Source organism: Ischnura elegans, chromosome 12, assembly GCF_921293095.1.
Source record: "Ischnura elegans chromosome 12, ioIscEleg1.1, whole genome shotgun sequence".
Taxonomy (NCBI): domain Eukaryota; kingdom Metazoa; phylum Arthropoda; class Insecta; order Odonata; family Coenagrionidae; genus Ischnura; species Ischnura elegans.
In genome coordinates this window covers 42,652,595-42,668,526 of record NC_060257.1, presented here as the reverse complement: position 1 = coordinate 42,668,526, position 15,932 = coordinate 42,652,595, and the positions used below count along the sequence as shown (strand labels likewise).

The 15,932-nt window shown below is 38.2% G+C and overlaps 1 protein-coding gene across 1 annotated transcript in view; it reads left to right on the top strand.

The window, feature by feature from the left end:
* The window catches only part of LOC124169047 (protein obstructor-E-like), a 37,438-nt gene extending 27,989 nt beyond the window's left edge, over positions 1-9,449 (top strand). Inside the window, exons 3-5 of the mRNA XM_046547517.1 lie at positions 998-1,192; positions 5,106-5,313; positions 9,169-9,449. Coding sequence (XP_046403473.1) covers positions 998-1,192; positions 5,106-5,313; positions 9,169-9,190 — 425 coding nt within the window. The 3' untranslated portion in view covers positions 9,191-9,449. The remainder of the gene's footprint in view (positions 1-997; positions 1,193-5,105; positions 5,314-9,168) is intronic.
* The last annotated feature ends 6,483 nt before the right edge of the window (positions 9,450-15,932 follow it).

The window sequence follows — 15,932 nt, the reverse complement described above, 5'->3', positions numbered from 1 at the left end:
TCCTTAGTTTAATACTCATGGACTATATCTATCTTATTTAGCGTCGATGTCCGTGTACGTTTTCTCTTTTAATGTCTTTAAACCCCAAGTAGCGCAAGGTAGCAAGCATGTAAAGACCAAGTAGGGCTGTTTACTTTACACCGCCACCACCACCGAGGCCGGCAACTCAATTTTATTAGTGCGCGCACTTTTATTATTTAATGATATAATAAATACAACTTATTCTCAACTATGACCCTGTTTATAGGCCTGATTATAATTGAAAGAAATACTAAATAATTGAATATTTCGCTGGCCATTTATTATACATATATATAAACTTCTTTTTGAGGCATTTTCCGTGTATGATTGCATTCTCCTCATGAGGGAAAACGTAGGTGAAAGCGATGCAATAATGCGCCGAAAACATAAAAAAAGTTTATTTATAATTTACTCACTCAGTGCTTCAATCTCAATATTGATTGGTCAGGTTATGGTAGAGCTCACCCTGTACTTAGCCACAGGCTTGTCAACTTGACACATTCTTGGTTGTGGGGCTATTTACTTTCCCTGGGGCTCCGCACTCGGAGGAGTTTGTTTGGAGATGTCCGAAAGCTACACCCGGGACTTGAACCTGGCACCCCTCGAGCCGCAGCCAAGTGCTCTACCCACTGGTCTACCACGCTCCCTACAATTGAAGGATTCAAATTTATTACATTTCACCCTATTGTAAGTTTTGAGAATGAATGTATCACTCTTAGGTCATTGCCGCCAGCCTTAAGACTCTTAAGACATCTGTGAGATATTGTAATATGTACCTCCATGTCCCGTGTTGAACATCCCTGCAACGTTGTTTAGCGGATCCTTTGGATATTGGACAGACATCCATGCAACGTTAATTTGACTAATATTGATATTCCACGGATGTCATACGTTAACGCCGACAATCTCGTAGAATGTTGTTAGGATATAGATTGCTGCTTGCTTAAGACTCATTCTTCAATCTATTTTTCCGCAGTGGTTCCCATCAACGCCCCCGGCTGCGAGTTCAAGTTCGGCCTCTATCCCGAGAGCGCCGCTTGCAGCAGCAACTACATCAAGTGCGCCCACGGCATCCCATACCAGACGCCCTGCGAGCCAGGACTCGTGTACGACCACCGCATCCACGGATGCAACTGGCCCGACGAGATGCTCGAGACCTGCAACCCTGAGGGTTAGTGTGACACGAGCTCTGTCCTCTGCCCCTTACGGAATGGCGTCGTCATTAATGTGGACTCCAAAATATTGGAGAATATTTGTGTGTTTAGCATAGTGAAATCACTCAGTCTAATTTCCACACTGTAGATTATTGAAACTTATGGGTTTATCCGCGTCTTGCGGCTTAAAACTCAACGTTTCCCCTCTGCCGGCGACCTCTTCAGGACTCAGTGGCGTAGCCAGGAGGGGGGTGCGCCCCCCCCCCTGATAGATAAAAACAAAACTTTTTTTCCCCATAGCAAAATATTGAAAAAATCATGCATCTACAAAAATTTGTTTAATAAATGATGTTTTTTCGATTATGACAAGCATTAAAATTAGTTTAAAACCCTATACTTAGTACCCTGTTTTTCAAAAATTTCCCCCCTGATTTTGGACCTCCCCCCGAACGAAATTCTTGGCTACGCCACTGTCAGGACTAATTACCCGAAGAAGTCCCCGACTGTGGGGAAGACACGTTGACTTCTAAGTCACAAGACACGGGTTAACACAAGAGTTTAAATAATTCATAACATATGGGCCGCGTAAGTTTTAACAATTTCATTATTTCCACACTTTTATTTCGAACGACTAAAGTTTCAGCACATAATGCTATTTTCAAGGTAGATGATTCTTGGATGACAGCTTCCTCATACGTTTCAATGTTCGTGGGTTGGAGGTAGAGTTTCGGGAAAGGAGGGTACTGGGGTCGTATTAAGAGGAAAGGGATGAGAGGATTTGCTGAAGAGGGTTTTCGTAATTACAATTCATGATAGCGTAAAATCGCAACGTGTGGGAGGTGGGAGGTAATGTACATACGAGTGGGGTGGAATGGGAACAAATGATTCTTGCTCAATTAAAAATCAGAGGGGTAATTTACAATTTCGAACTGTTCGCGGAAATCAAGTTTCCACCCTTACTTAGTACATGCAAAACTTACGGATCAAAATTGCAACAATGCAAATATGATTTCATTTCAATGTCAGAGTGCTTCCATCATATTAAACATTAATCATTCCCACAGATTCACGACGGAAACAGTATCTTTAATATTTTTGTGTGTTTATAACCATTGACTACTATATCGTTCAAGAGGCTAAAACTTGCTATGATCTGAGCTATATTGGTTTAAGGCTCTCCTTTAATGAATAATGCATTTGAGAAAACACTTCTTTGTCAACGAAAAACCTCTAACAATGCATAAAACGGGACGATTACCAGGAAGTTTAAAATTCCTCACTTCTTTTTAATACCGTGTTCTCACATCCCTAGTCTTTCTCTTGATCATCTTATATCCGATTCTAATCATAATCCTGCAACTTATATCTTTACATTTCATTGTTCCTTTCTTTCTTTTTCCTGATAATGTAAATAATGGAAAATGCTTTAAAAATCTCATTCCCTCGTAGTTACTGTATGTAATATACTTGTAATTATATAACTTATGATACTTTAGCATGCATTATTTTACTTGACTTTTTCGCTTGTTTTCTGGTATGTATTTTCTAATCTCAAGGAATCAGGGGCTTAGCCAGGAATTTCGTTCGGGGGGGGGGGGGGTCCAAAACCAGGGAGGAAAATAAAAAACGGGGTACTAAGTATTAGAGGTTTTAAACTAATTTTATCACTTATCATAATCGTTAAAACTTCATTTTTCAAAGAAATTTGTAGTAATTTCATGATTTTTAAATATTTTGTTTTCTTTTCTGAAGAAAAATCATTGAGTTTTTACATTTCGGGGGGGATCCGGACCCCTTGGATGCCACTGCAAGGAATCAATAATAAAACGTAGAAAAGGATTTCTAGGTATATATTTCATGTTCTCTGAAGTTTTTGAATTAAGTGCCTATAGAGGTTCATTGTAAATAGCAAGCTACTTCTTATCTATTGTATGGGGTAAACAATCCAAGAGAAGAATTGAAATTGGAAATATGTTATCATTTTTAATATAAAAGAGCGTGTACCTTGTATGTATGGAAAAAAAACAGGGGATTAACATGTGCAAGAATATATTATGATTGAAAATATTGATAAAAACAAAGCCAAGTTCTTGCCTTAAATAAAAACGGACTATAGATGGCTCTATCAACATAAAAAATATATAATACAAGAATAAAAATGCAAAGAAATAAAAACCACAAAGTTTAAGGAAGGGTATCGTATTTTAAATTGCTTATGGCTTGGCGTACAGCAAGAGAAAAATATTTAGTTATCATATTGAAATTTTCAAGGTAGAGGGTACAGAGTATTCACAGTTAATTCTAGCGAAAGTCAAATCGCCCTACAAACGCACTCATTAATTTTTTTATCATACCGACAGTTACTTGTGCTCTTTTGACTAGGGGGGTAATATATAGATGCCAGTGAAATGCTTGAATGCTACCCACTCACAATAATGCATCAAGTCAAGACCCATTGTCAGGATTTAACCTATTCACTCCAATGGCTGAGAAATCCAGTAATATTTGCTGAACTGCGCAGTCCAATGTTACACAACGCACTCCCAATTTCTTTGTGACCCTCGCATTTTCTAACGGCCTTGTCCTAACAACTCCCTTAACACGTCTACTGGGGCGGCTAACGCGATAGTACGTAGGAATCGAACACTTCCCAACTTATTCATACCCCTAAACATGTGGACACGCATATTACAATGTAGGATTCTCCAATTAACAACTAGATTTGTTGTCTAGGAGCGCAGCTAAGAATTATGGCTATGGGGGGTTGACTAATACTGGAGGGGCCGAGGGGGTGAAATACCCGCCTGGGTAAACGGGAGGTGCGGGGGCCCTAACCCAAACAAAAATTTTCAGTAAATGCTTCAAAATGGTTAGTTTTACTGGTTTCTGAGGGATATTTTTATTAATCCTTAAACTATTCTATAAGTAATATTCATCCAATTAAGTGAAATGGATAAAACTTAAAAATTTCTCTGAGAGCTTAGGGGGGGGGGGTTTATCCCCCAAACCCCCCTCCTCGCTACGCCAATGGTGTTGTCAACCAGCGCACTTCTTGTGTGTTGAAAAAGTTCCCACTTGGGTCGTTGACGGCAGACTGATATGAATTTTGCGGGAAAGCAAGCTATAATTAGGTCGTTTAACCAGAATTAATACTCAAGATGATGTTTCCTATCGTATTCATAAGTTTTAAATAATATTAATTGCAAATTTAAATATTCTGCTGTATTGCTGAGAGTGGATCGATGGATGGATCGTTTGCGGACATTTTTAAAAGCAGATCAAAATACCATAAAGATTTCTCGGGTATAACACAGGGAAAGGTCCTACATTTGTCCTCCAACGTTTCGATGGGCGAAATGCACTTGTAAGAATAAGAGGTTATTTGCACATCCAAACGTTTGGTGGAGATATGAGCAACTTCACCCGGTCTGGAACCCGAGAAATCTTCACTGGCACTGCTCGCCAGGAGAAAACCAGACATTATATGAGTGGGTGAGAAAGCAACGGTTACAAGTGATTTTGTTTTCTAAACAGTGTTATGTACAGAAATAAGGTATAGAAAATAAACGACATCAATTAGATGTTTAGTAGTGCATTTGATTTTCCACTCGATGTCAGCACAGAACAGAGACTCACATGTATCCATAGGCAACCAAGTTTTTGTATATTCATTCTAACAATTAACTTTACCTAATTCCGTTGAGAAAAAAATCACTTGTAACCCTAGGCTTCTCAACCCCTCATAGCATATAAAAATGTGCCCAAAGTCACAAAATCAACCAAATTCCACGGAACGCACTGGGACCTACTCTTTGTAGATAACCTCTTTGTAGATAATGTAGATAAATAAATAATGCATGTGCATTTAAATAAACAACTAATTTTATGCATATGATGTATAATGAAATTGTTTCTTACCTTCCTTCTCAGCCATCATCGGGTTCCGCTGCCCAGACAAGGTCCCTGCTCACTCTCCTGCCGCCCGCTTCTGGCCTTATCCTCGCTTCCCCGTGCCCGGCGACTGCTCCAAGCTGATCACCTGCGTCAACGGACACCCCAGACTCATCTCATGCGGAGAAGGCAAGGTGTTCGACGCCGAGACGCTCACGTGCGACGACCCAGAGAATGTGCCCAAGTGGTAAGACATCCGATGGGTATACACGCATGCGCGGGCGAGGGAAATAGGGAATGGAAGTATTCAATGAGCGGTTGCGTACGTATCTAATGGCGACTCGCTGTGGCGGCGTTATGGGAGGTAAAATGGACCCCTTGATTGTTGAAAATTTAACTGGAAGCCCTAGTGGAGTGAACATTTTTTTATGACGGAGGAAGATTTTAAGGCTTAGAATTATGGCTAGGGGTTTTAGGGGGGTTTTAGGCGCAATTAATACTGTGGGGGTCTGGGGGATATTTAATACCCGCCAGTGTAAGCGGGCCCTCTCCCAGAAAAAATAAGATAAATGGTTCAAAATGGTGAGTTTTACGGCTTTCTGAGGGATTTTTTTTATTAATCCTTACACTATTCAATAAGTAATACTAATCCAATTAAGTGAAATGGATTAAATTTAGAAATTTCTCTGAGCTCTGGAGGGAAGCGTGTTATCCCCCCCTCGCTGCACCACGGGTGTTATTAATTTAATTCCTGGGGCTTAGGTTGCCTGAGCAACTCTCAATTGATATCTGTAAGATCTATACGGAGTAAATCATTTTAGAACCCCACGGTGTAATAAATGTAATTTAAATAATTTATAACTAGGTAATATATGATGCTTCTCCTTCTTTGTGAGTACCTCCTACAGATAGAGTAGGAGAATTATCAGTATTTAAGTATTTCATTTGCTAATTCTCTCCATTTTCACCAATGATTTTAAAGTCGGGGTTCACTGCTGGCATCAATTTTAAATTTATTTCGCTCCCAAATCAGCCCTCTTAAAAATTGTGAGGGTGCAATGGAATGGAATATGTGATATGGCATGGTATTTTGAGAGGGTGACTAATAGCTAAAGCCATTGGCTGCATGGATAAGTGTGAGGGATATATAAACTGCGTCGGCTTTAGCCCGCTCTAGGTAAGTAGCCAAGGGTTCCCCGACTAAGGGTCCCATCCGACGGACGATGTTCTGTTCTGGCGATGGAGTCATAACCGCACTAAACCAGGTATTCAGCTTTCTCATAAAAATTCCACCTCCGAGATTTGAACAGAATTCAGGTGGAAGGCGAATACTCAAACCAGCACATCAACCCGGTTATGAAAAAAACTCACTTTGATGTAAAAAATTTCTGTTTTGTTGTTTTGGTTTCGTCAAAAATTGCTACGGGCATACAGAAAGCATTACAGAGATATTAAAACGAATTAGGCGGGGAGACGCTAGAGACTTGGAGGCTGCGCACTTGGCTTAGATTTCTTGAGCAATTGAGAATTGATATCTTTAAGAGCGATAAGGTTAACATCTTATTAGAACCCCAATATATTTATTTCCAGGTCCGAAAGAAACGATGTATCAAGAGAGATATTTTGCCAAACGGATAGGTAGGGGAATTTGTTTTTCCTCTGATCAAGAAAGTACTTTAACAAATTATAAGCGAAATTTTTGTGGGACCATATCCTTTTTATTATTAAACGGTCGGTGTCCTGACGCCCCACGCTACAGTCCTATTGAGTCGACTTGTGGTGCATTATGAGGATATAGATGTGAATAAGCTGGAATGAATCATAAAAAGTCTAAGGATACTACTCAGATCTCTTTTCACTTAATGTACATGCGTTACAGTCTTGTAATCGCATTTGCTTTTCTGATTAAATATCATAAAAACGTCCTTAATAGCCTAAAATCCGAAAAATGTGTCAGCAATTAGATGACAATGTAGTGTTTATGATCTTGGAGTATAGGTCATGATTTAAATTAAATACACATTTGGCCAACGTTTCTGAGATTTATTCTCCTTCCTCAGGGCTCTGTGATAGAAAATTTTCGTCACAGAGTAACGAAACGAAATTTTAATTTTTTTTTTTTAATTTTATTAGAGTCAGTAACGAAAATTTTCTATCACAGAGCCCTGAGGAAGGAGAATAAATCTCAGAAACGTTGGCCAAATGTGTATTTAATTTAAATCATGACCTATACTCCAAGATCATAAACACTACATTGTTGTAATAATAAGGAAGGTCAGGAGAAGAAACTGTAGCAATTAGATGATTCAATCCTATGAAAAACTTCTATTTCCCTCAACAGTAGCCAGTTTAACTAAACAAGAGTTGGTTTAGTTAGAGATTTTATTTAAGGCTAAAGTCGAAATTCTGCGTTAAACAATATGAACACTTAATTTTCTTGCAAATTTGCTCAAGTAAATATGTAAGTATTCATAATTTCAGAATCACATTGGTACTACCCATGCCAATATATGCTATCAATGGGAACTAAATGATTTCCAACTTAATAATTTTTTGCTAAATAAATATGTAATGATCATCAGCGGCGCAGGGAGGGGGGTTTTGAGGTATAAAACCCCCCACAGAGTTCAGAAAACTTTTTAAATTTAATCCAATTTACTTAATTGGATTGATATTACTAATAGAATAGTGTAAGGATTAATAAAACATCCCTCAGAAAGCCGTAAAACTCACCATTTTTGAACCATTTATCTTAAAATTCCACAATTTATTAATCTCGCACCTACCGCTTATCCTGGTGGGTATTCCATACCCCCACACACCCCGGTATTATTTGCACCTAAACCCCCCCCCCCCCCAGTCTTAATTCCTAGCTGTGCCACTGATGACAAATATTATCAAATCATTTTCGAAAGACGTCGTTTGCAATATCGAGCAAATTCCTGGAATACAATGGCATATAATTTTTTTCAGTCCCAATAAATTATTTTTTTTTTCTAAACCAAACATTATTTTCATAGGCTTAATTTTTTCCGGTGTCACGAGTTTTCATGGAAAATGAGGTCGTTAGAGGGAACGACATTCTGTACATGGAGATGTGAAAGTGAAAATTTTGATTCAACCGTGGGTGTCACATACTTCTGATAATTTCCTTCATTAAATGCTAATTAAATGTGTTCGTATGCGGAACACGCTATTCATTTATCGTTATTTTCCTCGTCACGCGACTTGTTTCATGCAGAGATTCAATTAGTACTGTTAATAGCAAAATTGTTTACTGTTTTATACTTTTCTTTGCCGTAAAATTCTCTTAACTGATTGTTCTTAAGAAAATATTGTTCATCTTGACAGTTTGTTTCCAGCATAAATTCAATGTGCTAAGGCTGACACGTGTTGATATACGTGCTCTTTGAAAGCTAGAGATGAGAATCTACGGTAATGTTCTCAAATTCCTACAGTATTTTAACACATTATTAATTTCCCCAATTAGTATCTAGAATTTTGTAGAAACTTGATTGCTAAAGAATTATGTTATCTATTAGGAGTTTAGTTTATGTGAGAGTTTCTTGCATGTTAGAATCGGCTTAAATGTTTCAAAATTCCAGAAGTATTTTCTTATGTGGTTCATTTCCCCAATTAATGTCATACATGCTCACATCTAAGTAGAAACATGATGGCTAAAAAATATGATATTTGCTTGGATTTAAGTGTATGTGAAAGTTTTCTTGTGCTTAGTGTCAGATTTGTGTGATAGCAAGACTGCTAGCTAGCCCGTGAGGCCGAGTTCAAATCCCGGCAGAGATTTTTGTCATACATGGGTAGGAATTTTATGGTTGAGATATATGTTATAAATTCGGTTCGCATATTCCAAAAGTACTTTCACATGCTATTAATTTCCCCAACTAATGCCAAGAATGTTGATATCAAAGAGTGGCTAATTTATAATTCTATATGGTCTTTGTATAAGTGAAATTTTTCTTGTGCTCAGTGTCAGATTGGTGTGTTAGCAAGACTGCTTGCTATGAATACACCTCGAATATTTTTAAGATTTTTTAAAATTTTCAAAGAATTTTCTAATCAACATTTTTTTTCTCTCTTTCAGCGGAAACTTCGTGAAGAAATGAAAAGGGAGGAGGTATATTTGCCGGAAGGCAAAGGGAAATGTTCAAAATTTGAGCATCGTACTTGTAATCAGAGTAATATTATTCATTGCATTGTTCTCAAGACTGCGGAAATATATCGAACAACAATATATCAGTCATGGGTTGATTTTTGTAATCTGAACTGGTGAAAGACTTGAAATTGCACTATACTCTGATGAAATGGAAACTTTTTAAATTTGAGCACCAAATATTTATCCAAGCGCGTTTAACTTTCTGCTTTCGATCCATTTTTTTCTTTGGGAGCATAACCGATTATCGGACTTACATCTTACCTCGACAGTTTTTTTGTACTATTTACTGCTGATCACTGTATCTCTGCGTTTGGTTGTGAATACGTAAATAAAAATCTAAAAAAACTTCCGAAATAAATTGTTTATTGAAATCACTTCTTCAAACCTTTTTAGTATGAACTCATATCAGATTCAGCAAATTGAAAAAAAGAAGTTGCTGAAGTTGATGTCAAGAAATCTATTAGGTTCTTTTTAATTAAAAATAAGGTGAAACTGTCATAATTTTGGTCACATAAGATAACTAATTCTATTTTAATAAGACTTTTTTAAATTCCTACCAAGCATAATTTTGAGATATGCTTTGCTTTATAAATTGAGGAAAATTGAATGAATATTTTCACATGAATTTCAAATAAATATTGCATGTTTTACTTACTTTTGGAAAAATTTAAATACTTCCCCTGTAATGATTCTAAATATCTCATGATAGTGGTACAGAATTCTCAAAACACTCTATACCAATGTAATTTTCCCTGTCTGTCCCAATCGGTAAATTATTTTATTGTCAATATTCCAAAATTACCTTTAATTTCTATCTGTAATTGTGGAATTAACCTGTCCCATTGAATTTACTAATATGTTAGAATTCCACCAGATTAAGCCTAAGGCAATTCCCTATTTATTTATTTATTTATTTTATTTATTTATTTATTTATTTATTTCATCACCAAAAACGGCACAAAGGCCTTTACATTGGCTGTTCCTAAATAAATAATATATAAAAGATAACAAACAATAGCACAGTAAATGAAAAGTAACAGTAAACAAAATTTTTAAACGTGAGAAGGGGCACTATTGATTAGACAATGGTGAATTATTGAGATGGTATTTTAAGGTGGCTTTGTAACTAGTAGCAGAGGAAAATAGGTCCAGGGAAGGGATTTTCGAAGCGATGGAGTTAAACAAGGAGGGGATTCGGAAGAACAGAGAGCGTTGAGAGATGGAGAGACGGAATCGCGGAATGTGAAGCAGAGAGTTATTTCGTAAGGGGCGAGGAGGAATATGAAATCGGAAAAGAGGGAGAATTTCGTTTGTCCGTAGAGAACCACTAAAGACTTTATGTAGAAACATGAGATCTGATAAGAAACGGCGGCTTGTTATGTTAGGTATCCTGAGGGAGGAAAGGATAGCGTCACGGGCGTAATATCTGAGTGTGGGGATTCGATGGCGGACTACTGCAAGAAAGAAGTTTAAAGGACGGTTGAGCAAGCTTAGAGTAGTGGGGCAGGCGGTAGACCAGACTGGTGAGCAGTATTCAAGTATGGGGAGAATACAACCGAAAAAAACTGTTCTTAATGCGGTAGGGTCGTGAAGGTCTGTTAGTCTATAAAGCATACCAACAATGGCCATTGCTCTCCTCACGATCAGCGAAATATGATCATGAAATTTTAATTTATCGTCAAAAATCACACCTAGGTCGCAGTGGGAGGTTACAAGGGGGATAGGCTTATTTAAAAGGCAGTAGGAGTGCTTCAGGGGATTGTTTTTCAACGTGAATGTCATCATCACCGATTTGGAGGGGTTGACCCGCATCAGCCAAGTCGAGCACCAATCGGTGATAAAATTGAGTGCCGATTGAAGGGAATGTGAGTCGGTGGGGCGATCCACTCTTTTAAAAATCTTGCAATCGTCCGCGTACAACAGAACATTGCAGCCAAAAGGGCTGATACCATCCGTAATATCGTCAATGAAGAGTGCGAATAGGAGGGGACCGAGGACGCTTCCCTGCGGTACACCAGATTTAACTCGTAAGTAAGAGGATGAGATGCCGTCAATCAATACCCGTTGGTAACGTGAGCTGAGGAAGCTGTTGATCAGAGATAGAAACTTCGAATGTATATTGTAACGGTGTTTAAGTTTATGTATTAGTAATGTGTGGTTAACGGTGTCGAAAGCTTTGGAGAAATCTACGTAGCAAACATCGAGCTGTGAGTTAGACTCGAAAGATTTGGTAATATGGTGGTGCAGTACCGCAAGGTTAGAGAGACACGACCCGCCGGGAAGGAAACCATGCTGATGGGGAGAAATGTAGGGGAGGGAGAAGTGAAGAAGACGGCTATGTATGATTCTCTCAAAAATAATGGACAGAACAGGGAGAATGGAAATCGGACGATAATTTTCCACGATTCCTTTGGGGCCAGATTTTAAAATTGGTGTGACATTTGCGCTCTTCCATTGTTCAGGGAACGCGCCAACGGAGAAGAACCTATTGAAGAGGATGGATATAGGGATGCAAAGGGTATTAGCGGTGCGAGAGAGAAAGAGGGAGCCGATATTGTCGGACCCGGTGGCCTTCGAGGAGGGCAGAGCCGTTAGAAAGGACAGAACTTCTTTAGGATCGGTGGAGATGGATGAAAGGGACTGGTGGCATACGGGTTGAAGCTTCGGGAGAGGGAGTGTTGGAGTGGCAGAGTTAAAGTTTGCACAAAAATACTCATTGAACACCTCCGGGCGTTCATCACTATTAGAAATATTTCCATTGCAGGACACAGAGGCAGGGATTCTGTGTGACTTTCTTTTGGCATTAATGAGCGTCCAGAATCGCTTCGGATTGTCACGAATTCCGACAGAAATGTCCTGTATGTGGGTTTTGTAGTCTCGGCGAATGAGGAAGCTAGCATGGCGCCGTAGCGTAACGAACAAGGCGCGGGACAGGGGGCTGGGGTGTTTTTTCCAATGCTTCCAAGCCTTGAGTTTATTTCTCAGGGTAAGTGTTGTCTCCGGGGACTGCCAGATGGGTCTTTTTTTGGATAGACGGCGAACTGGGACGAAATCCTCAATGGCAGCATGGAGTAGGTCATAAAAGACTTCCGTGCCGTCTTCGGGAGACCCTCCCTCCAAGAGGGCCCAAGGAAGAAGTGAAAGTGCATGGTTAAGCTCTGGCCAAGCGGCTTTGTTCCATGCTCTGAGGACCCTGGGGGGCTGGGATGAATGCGACAGTCGGGGGAGGGGGAGAACAAGGGAGCACTCGAGCGACTCGTGGTCAGATGTAAAAATGTTTCTCCCAACAGTAATTGAGGGAAGTTGGAAAGACGATAGCACTAGGTCCAGTGTTGCCAGATTTCTGGTGGGAGAGGAGTTGCACTGCTCAAGCCCTAGCCCATGGATAAAATGATGAATGAAAAAGTCATCAGCGGGGGTGGCGGTGCGACCATCGGTGCGGGATGTCCACTGAATAGATAGATTGAAGTCCCCAAATAAGATCACATCACATTTAAGATCACATTTACTATTATTTACTACAACAGGGGCGTGAGCAAAATACTTTTTCATTCTGATCCTACGTCATCATTTTTGTCCATTATTGATGGGTGATTTCATTGTTTAAGAATATGAGCTTAGTGACAGGAGTCTCTTTAAATTATTCATCAAAACCAACTGTAAAAAGAATTTTAAGAATGGGTGTGATCGGATTATACGGCTTTAATTAAACTTAAATACATTGCCTAAAGCCCTATCAAATGAAAGTACTCTTAGTAATTGAGGGTGTTTTTTCTAAGTTTTTTTTTTATTTTACTTCCTGAGGGGTAAGTTTAGTCCATTATATCCCTTGAACTGCTATTAAAGGAATGTTTATCAGAGATTACTTATGTATATGCCATTATTATTAAGTTGATTGCATAGTGGGAATTAATTAAAGCCCTATAATCAGTTCACACCCATTCTTAAAATTCTATTTACAGTTGGTTTCGATGAATAATTTAAAGAGATTCCTGTCACTAAGCTCATATTCTTAAACAATGAAATCACCCATCCTCATCCCACCGGAGAACATCCTTTTGGAAAACAAAAGAAAAACGTCATTAATTGCTTACGTAAATCATCGAGGTCTTCATCATGGAGTTAGAGCATGGCTGGGAATTAAAAAGGAGAGAATTTACCCACACATCTTAGGGCAGTTACAGAGGTCACACTCATTTTAGGGCCGAATTTATAATTTCTGGTTACAATTTTGCAGAGTATGAAAGCCTGAGTTGACGACTTATTCCATTTATATTAAAAGTTAATCTGCAATCTTTTGTATACCGAAACTTTAAAATATTTTAAATTTTTAACTACGGCCTCATCATGTTCCGATTAACGCTTACTAGGTATTATAAAATAGACCCTTAAATAATGTATTAAAATGGAATATAAAAGAGGGTTTTACTGATGAGAAAATAAGTTTACCCTACATTACCGCACATTTCAATGAATTTCAATCACTAAAATAGAAAATATTTGTTTAAATATGGAGAGACCATTCCTGTTCTTACACGTAAGTCCTCTAAAAAAATTCACCTTTATAATTCAATATAAATAAACCATTGAGAATGAATTCTCATCAATACAATTATAAAAATGTCCGCAAACAAATTCCCTTGAAAAAGAAAAATGAGCATTTATGCTTCATACTTTTGCACTTACTCATATTTCAGCAACGAATCATGAAACTCGGTGAAAGATACCTTCAAAATAGTGTTTCTATAAACTATAAACCCTCTTCCGACAACTCACTCATACAAATGTTTGGGATGCACGAGATGAGATTCGACAAAGAGTCATGGAATCGATTCCCTCAAAAATCATCTGAAACCATAGGAAATTTTTTTACTATCCAAACTGCGTTGTCGATACAGCTTCAATATAATTTATTTTAAGTATTGCTTTCAACGGAAAAAGTAACTAGCTTATATACACTCACATCAAGGAACTTTATTGCAGAGTAATCTTAGAATTGTAACAGTATGACTGAAATCCATAGACATTGAATCCTATCAGCCTATCGTTGGCTGTAAATTCTTAACTTAATTGTATTTTTTCCACCAAATCTTACCCCACTACGTTCATCAAACATTGAAGATGAGAAACAACTGATCAACACTTTTTAAATACGCATGAAGTTGCTGTGATGAGCCTAATTAAGGTACCAGGTAAGAGTTTTATAAAGGTCAGGCTACAATATTCCACAAGGGAATAATGTTTGTGGCGAATTCTTTTCATAAATTTGGACCATACGAGGATAAATATATGCCTCTCTTGTGCATAAAGGAATAGCATTTGATGCCTGAATTCCCCAGATGAATTTCATTTGGAATACAGGTTAAATCAAATTATTTTTTCCCACACTGATTTTTGCACTCTATAGGCCTGAGGTACCATTAAGACTTGATAAAGGAAAGAACCTGAATTCTGATATCATAAATTGATAGTGTAATTTAAAAATGTATAAATGCATTTTTTCATTTGTTATGTGATTCAATTGAGCCAAGATAGTATCTCACAACAAGGATTACAAATGATAAAGTGTAAACCAAAAAAAACAGTCGGCCCGTAATTAAATCTATCCTTTGATCGAAAATATAATTTCCAATGCTCCATTGACAAACATCCCACCCCAAGTGTCTGATCTACTTTCAACGAAGGATAAATTTTTTACGTGTTATTTCAAATGTCAGCGGAGCAGAAATTTAAAGAGGCTAATTGCCGATATCTCGCCGATTCCAGTGCCAAAATATTGCCAACGGGTTTGGCTGTTGCCAAATATGACTGCTTTTTATGCTAATTCCCAAATCTGGGACGGCAGAAAGACTGCCAGCGGTCTTTAAAATTATAATCGTCTTGAGATTAACAGGTCTTTCGACATGAGTTGGGTGAGACCGTGAGCAGGCCTCGCAGGAAGATAAATATCTTTGCATTCGGATCATGATTTTCAGTAACAAAATGCAATATCTAAGTTGCCACTTTGCATGCATTGTAATTATTTACCATAGCTATTCCGTCGCTTTGTTTCTAGTCATATTTTACTGCAATATGGTTCATCGCTTACCTGAAATCTTTATGACTTCGCCCATTCAATTCTGGCTGATTGAGCAAAAACTATCCTTCTATCAACTCATCTTTGAAACGTATTCTTTAATTTTCCACTTCTCTTACTTAACAAATGATTTTTATAACACTTTATAAAGAAATTTTACAATTTAAAACTCGTGAGCATAAACAACATCAACAAGCCGCCATGACTATTACAATCCCATTTGTACTATCCGTACTACCACTCACTGAACCACTGCCATGAACTGCACCAGTGGGGATCTTGAGTTCTGCCGTATCCCTTTCCTCCGGTCTCTTTCTCTCTCGTAGGCGCCTGCTTTTTCTCTGCGTCCTCTTCTTTCTGCCGATCTTGAATTCTGTCGTATTTCTTCCTCCGGTCTCTCAATACACCACCACTTTAATTTATCTCCCAATCTTTTATAACACGTCTATCTCTTCCTTCTCTCCATACACGACTCCCCGTTTTCTTTTTGCGTCCCTCACTACCATTATTGCCTCCCATTATTGCTTCCTCACTACTATTGTTAATTTTAATTCATTTAAATAAACAACATGGCAGCTTTTTTACAACTTATTATAGACACATGTTCATGTCCGTA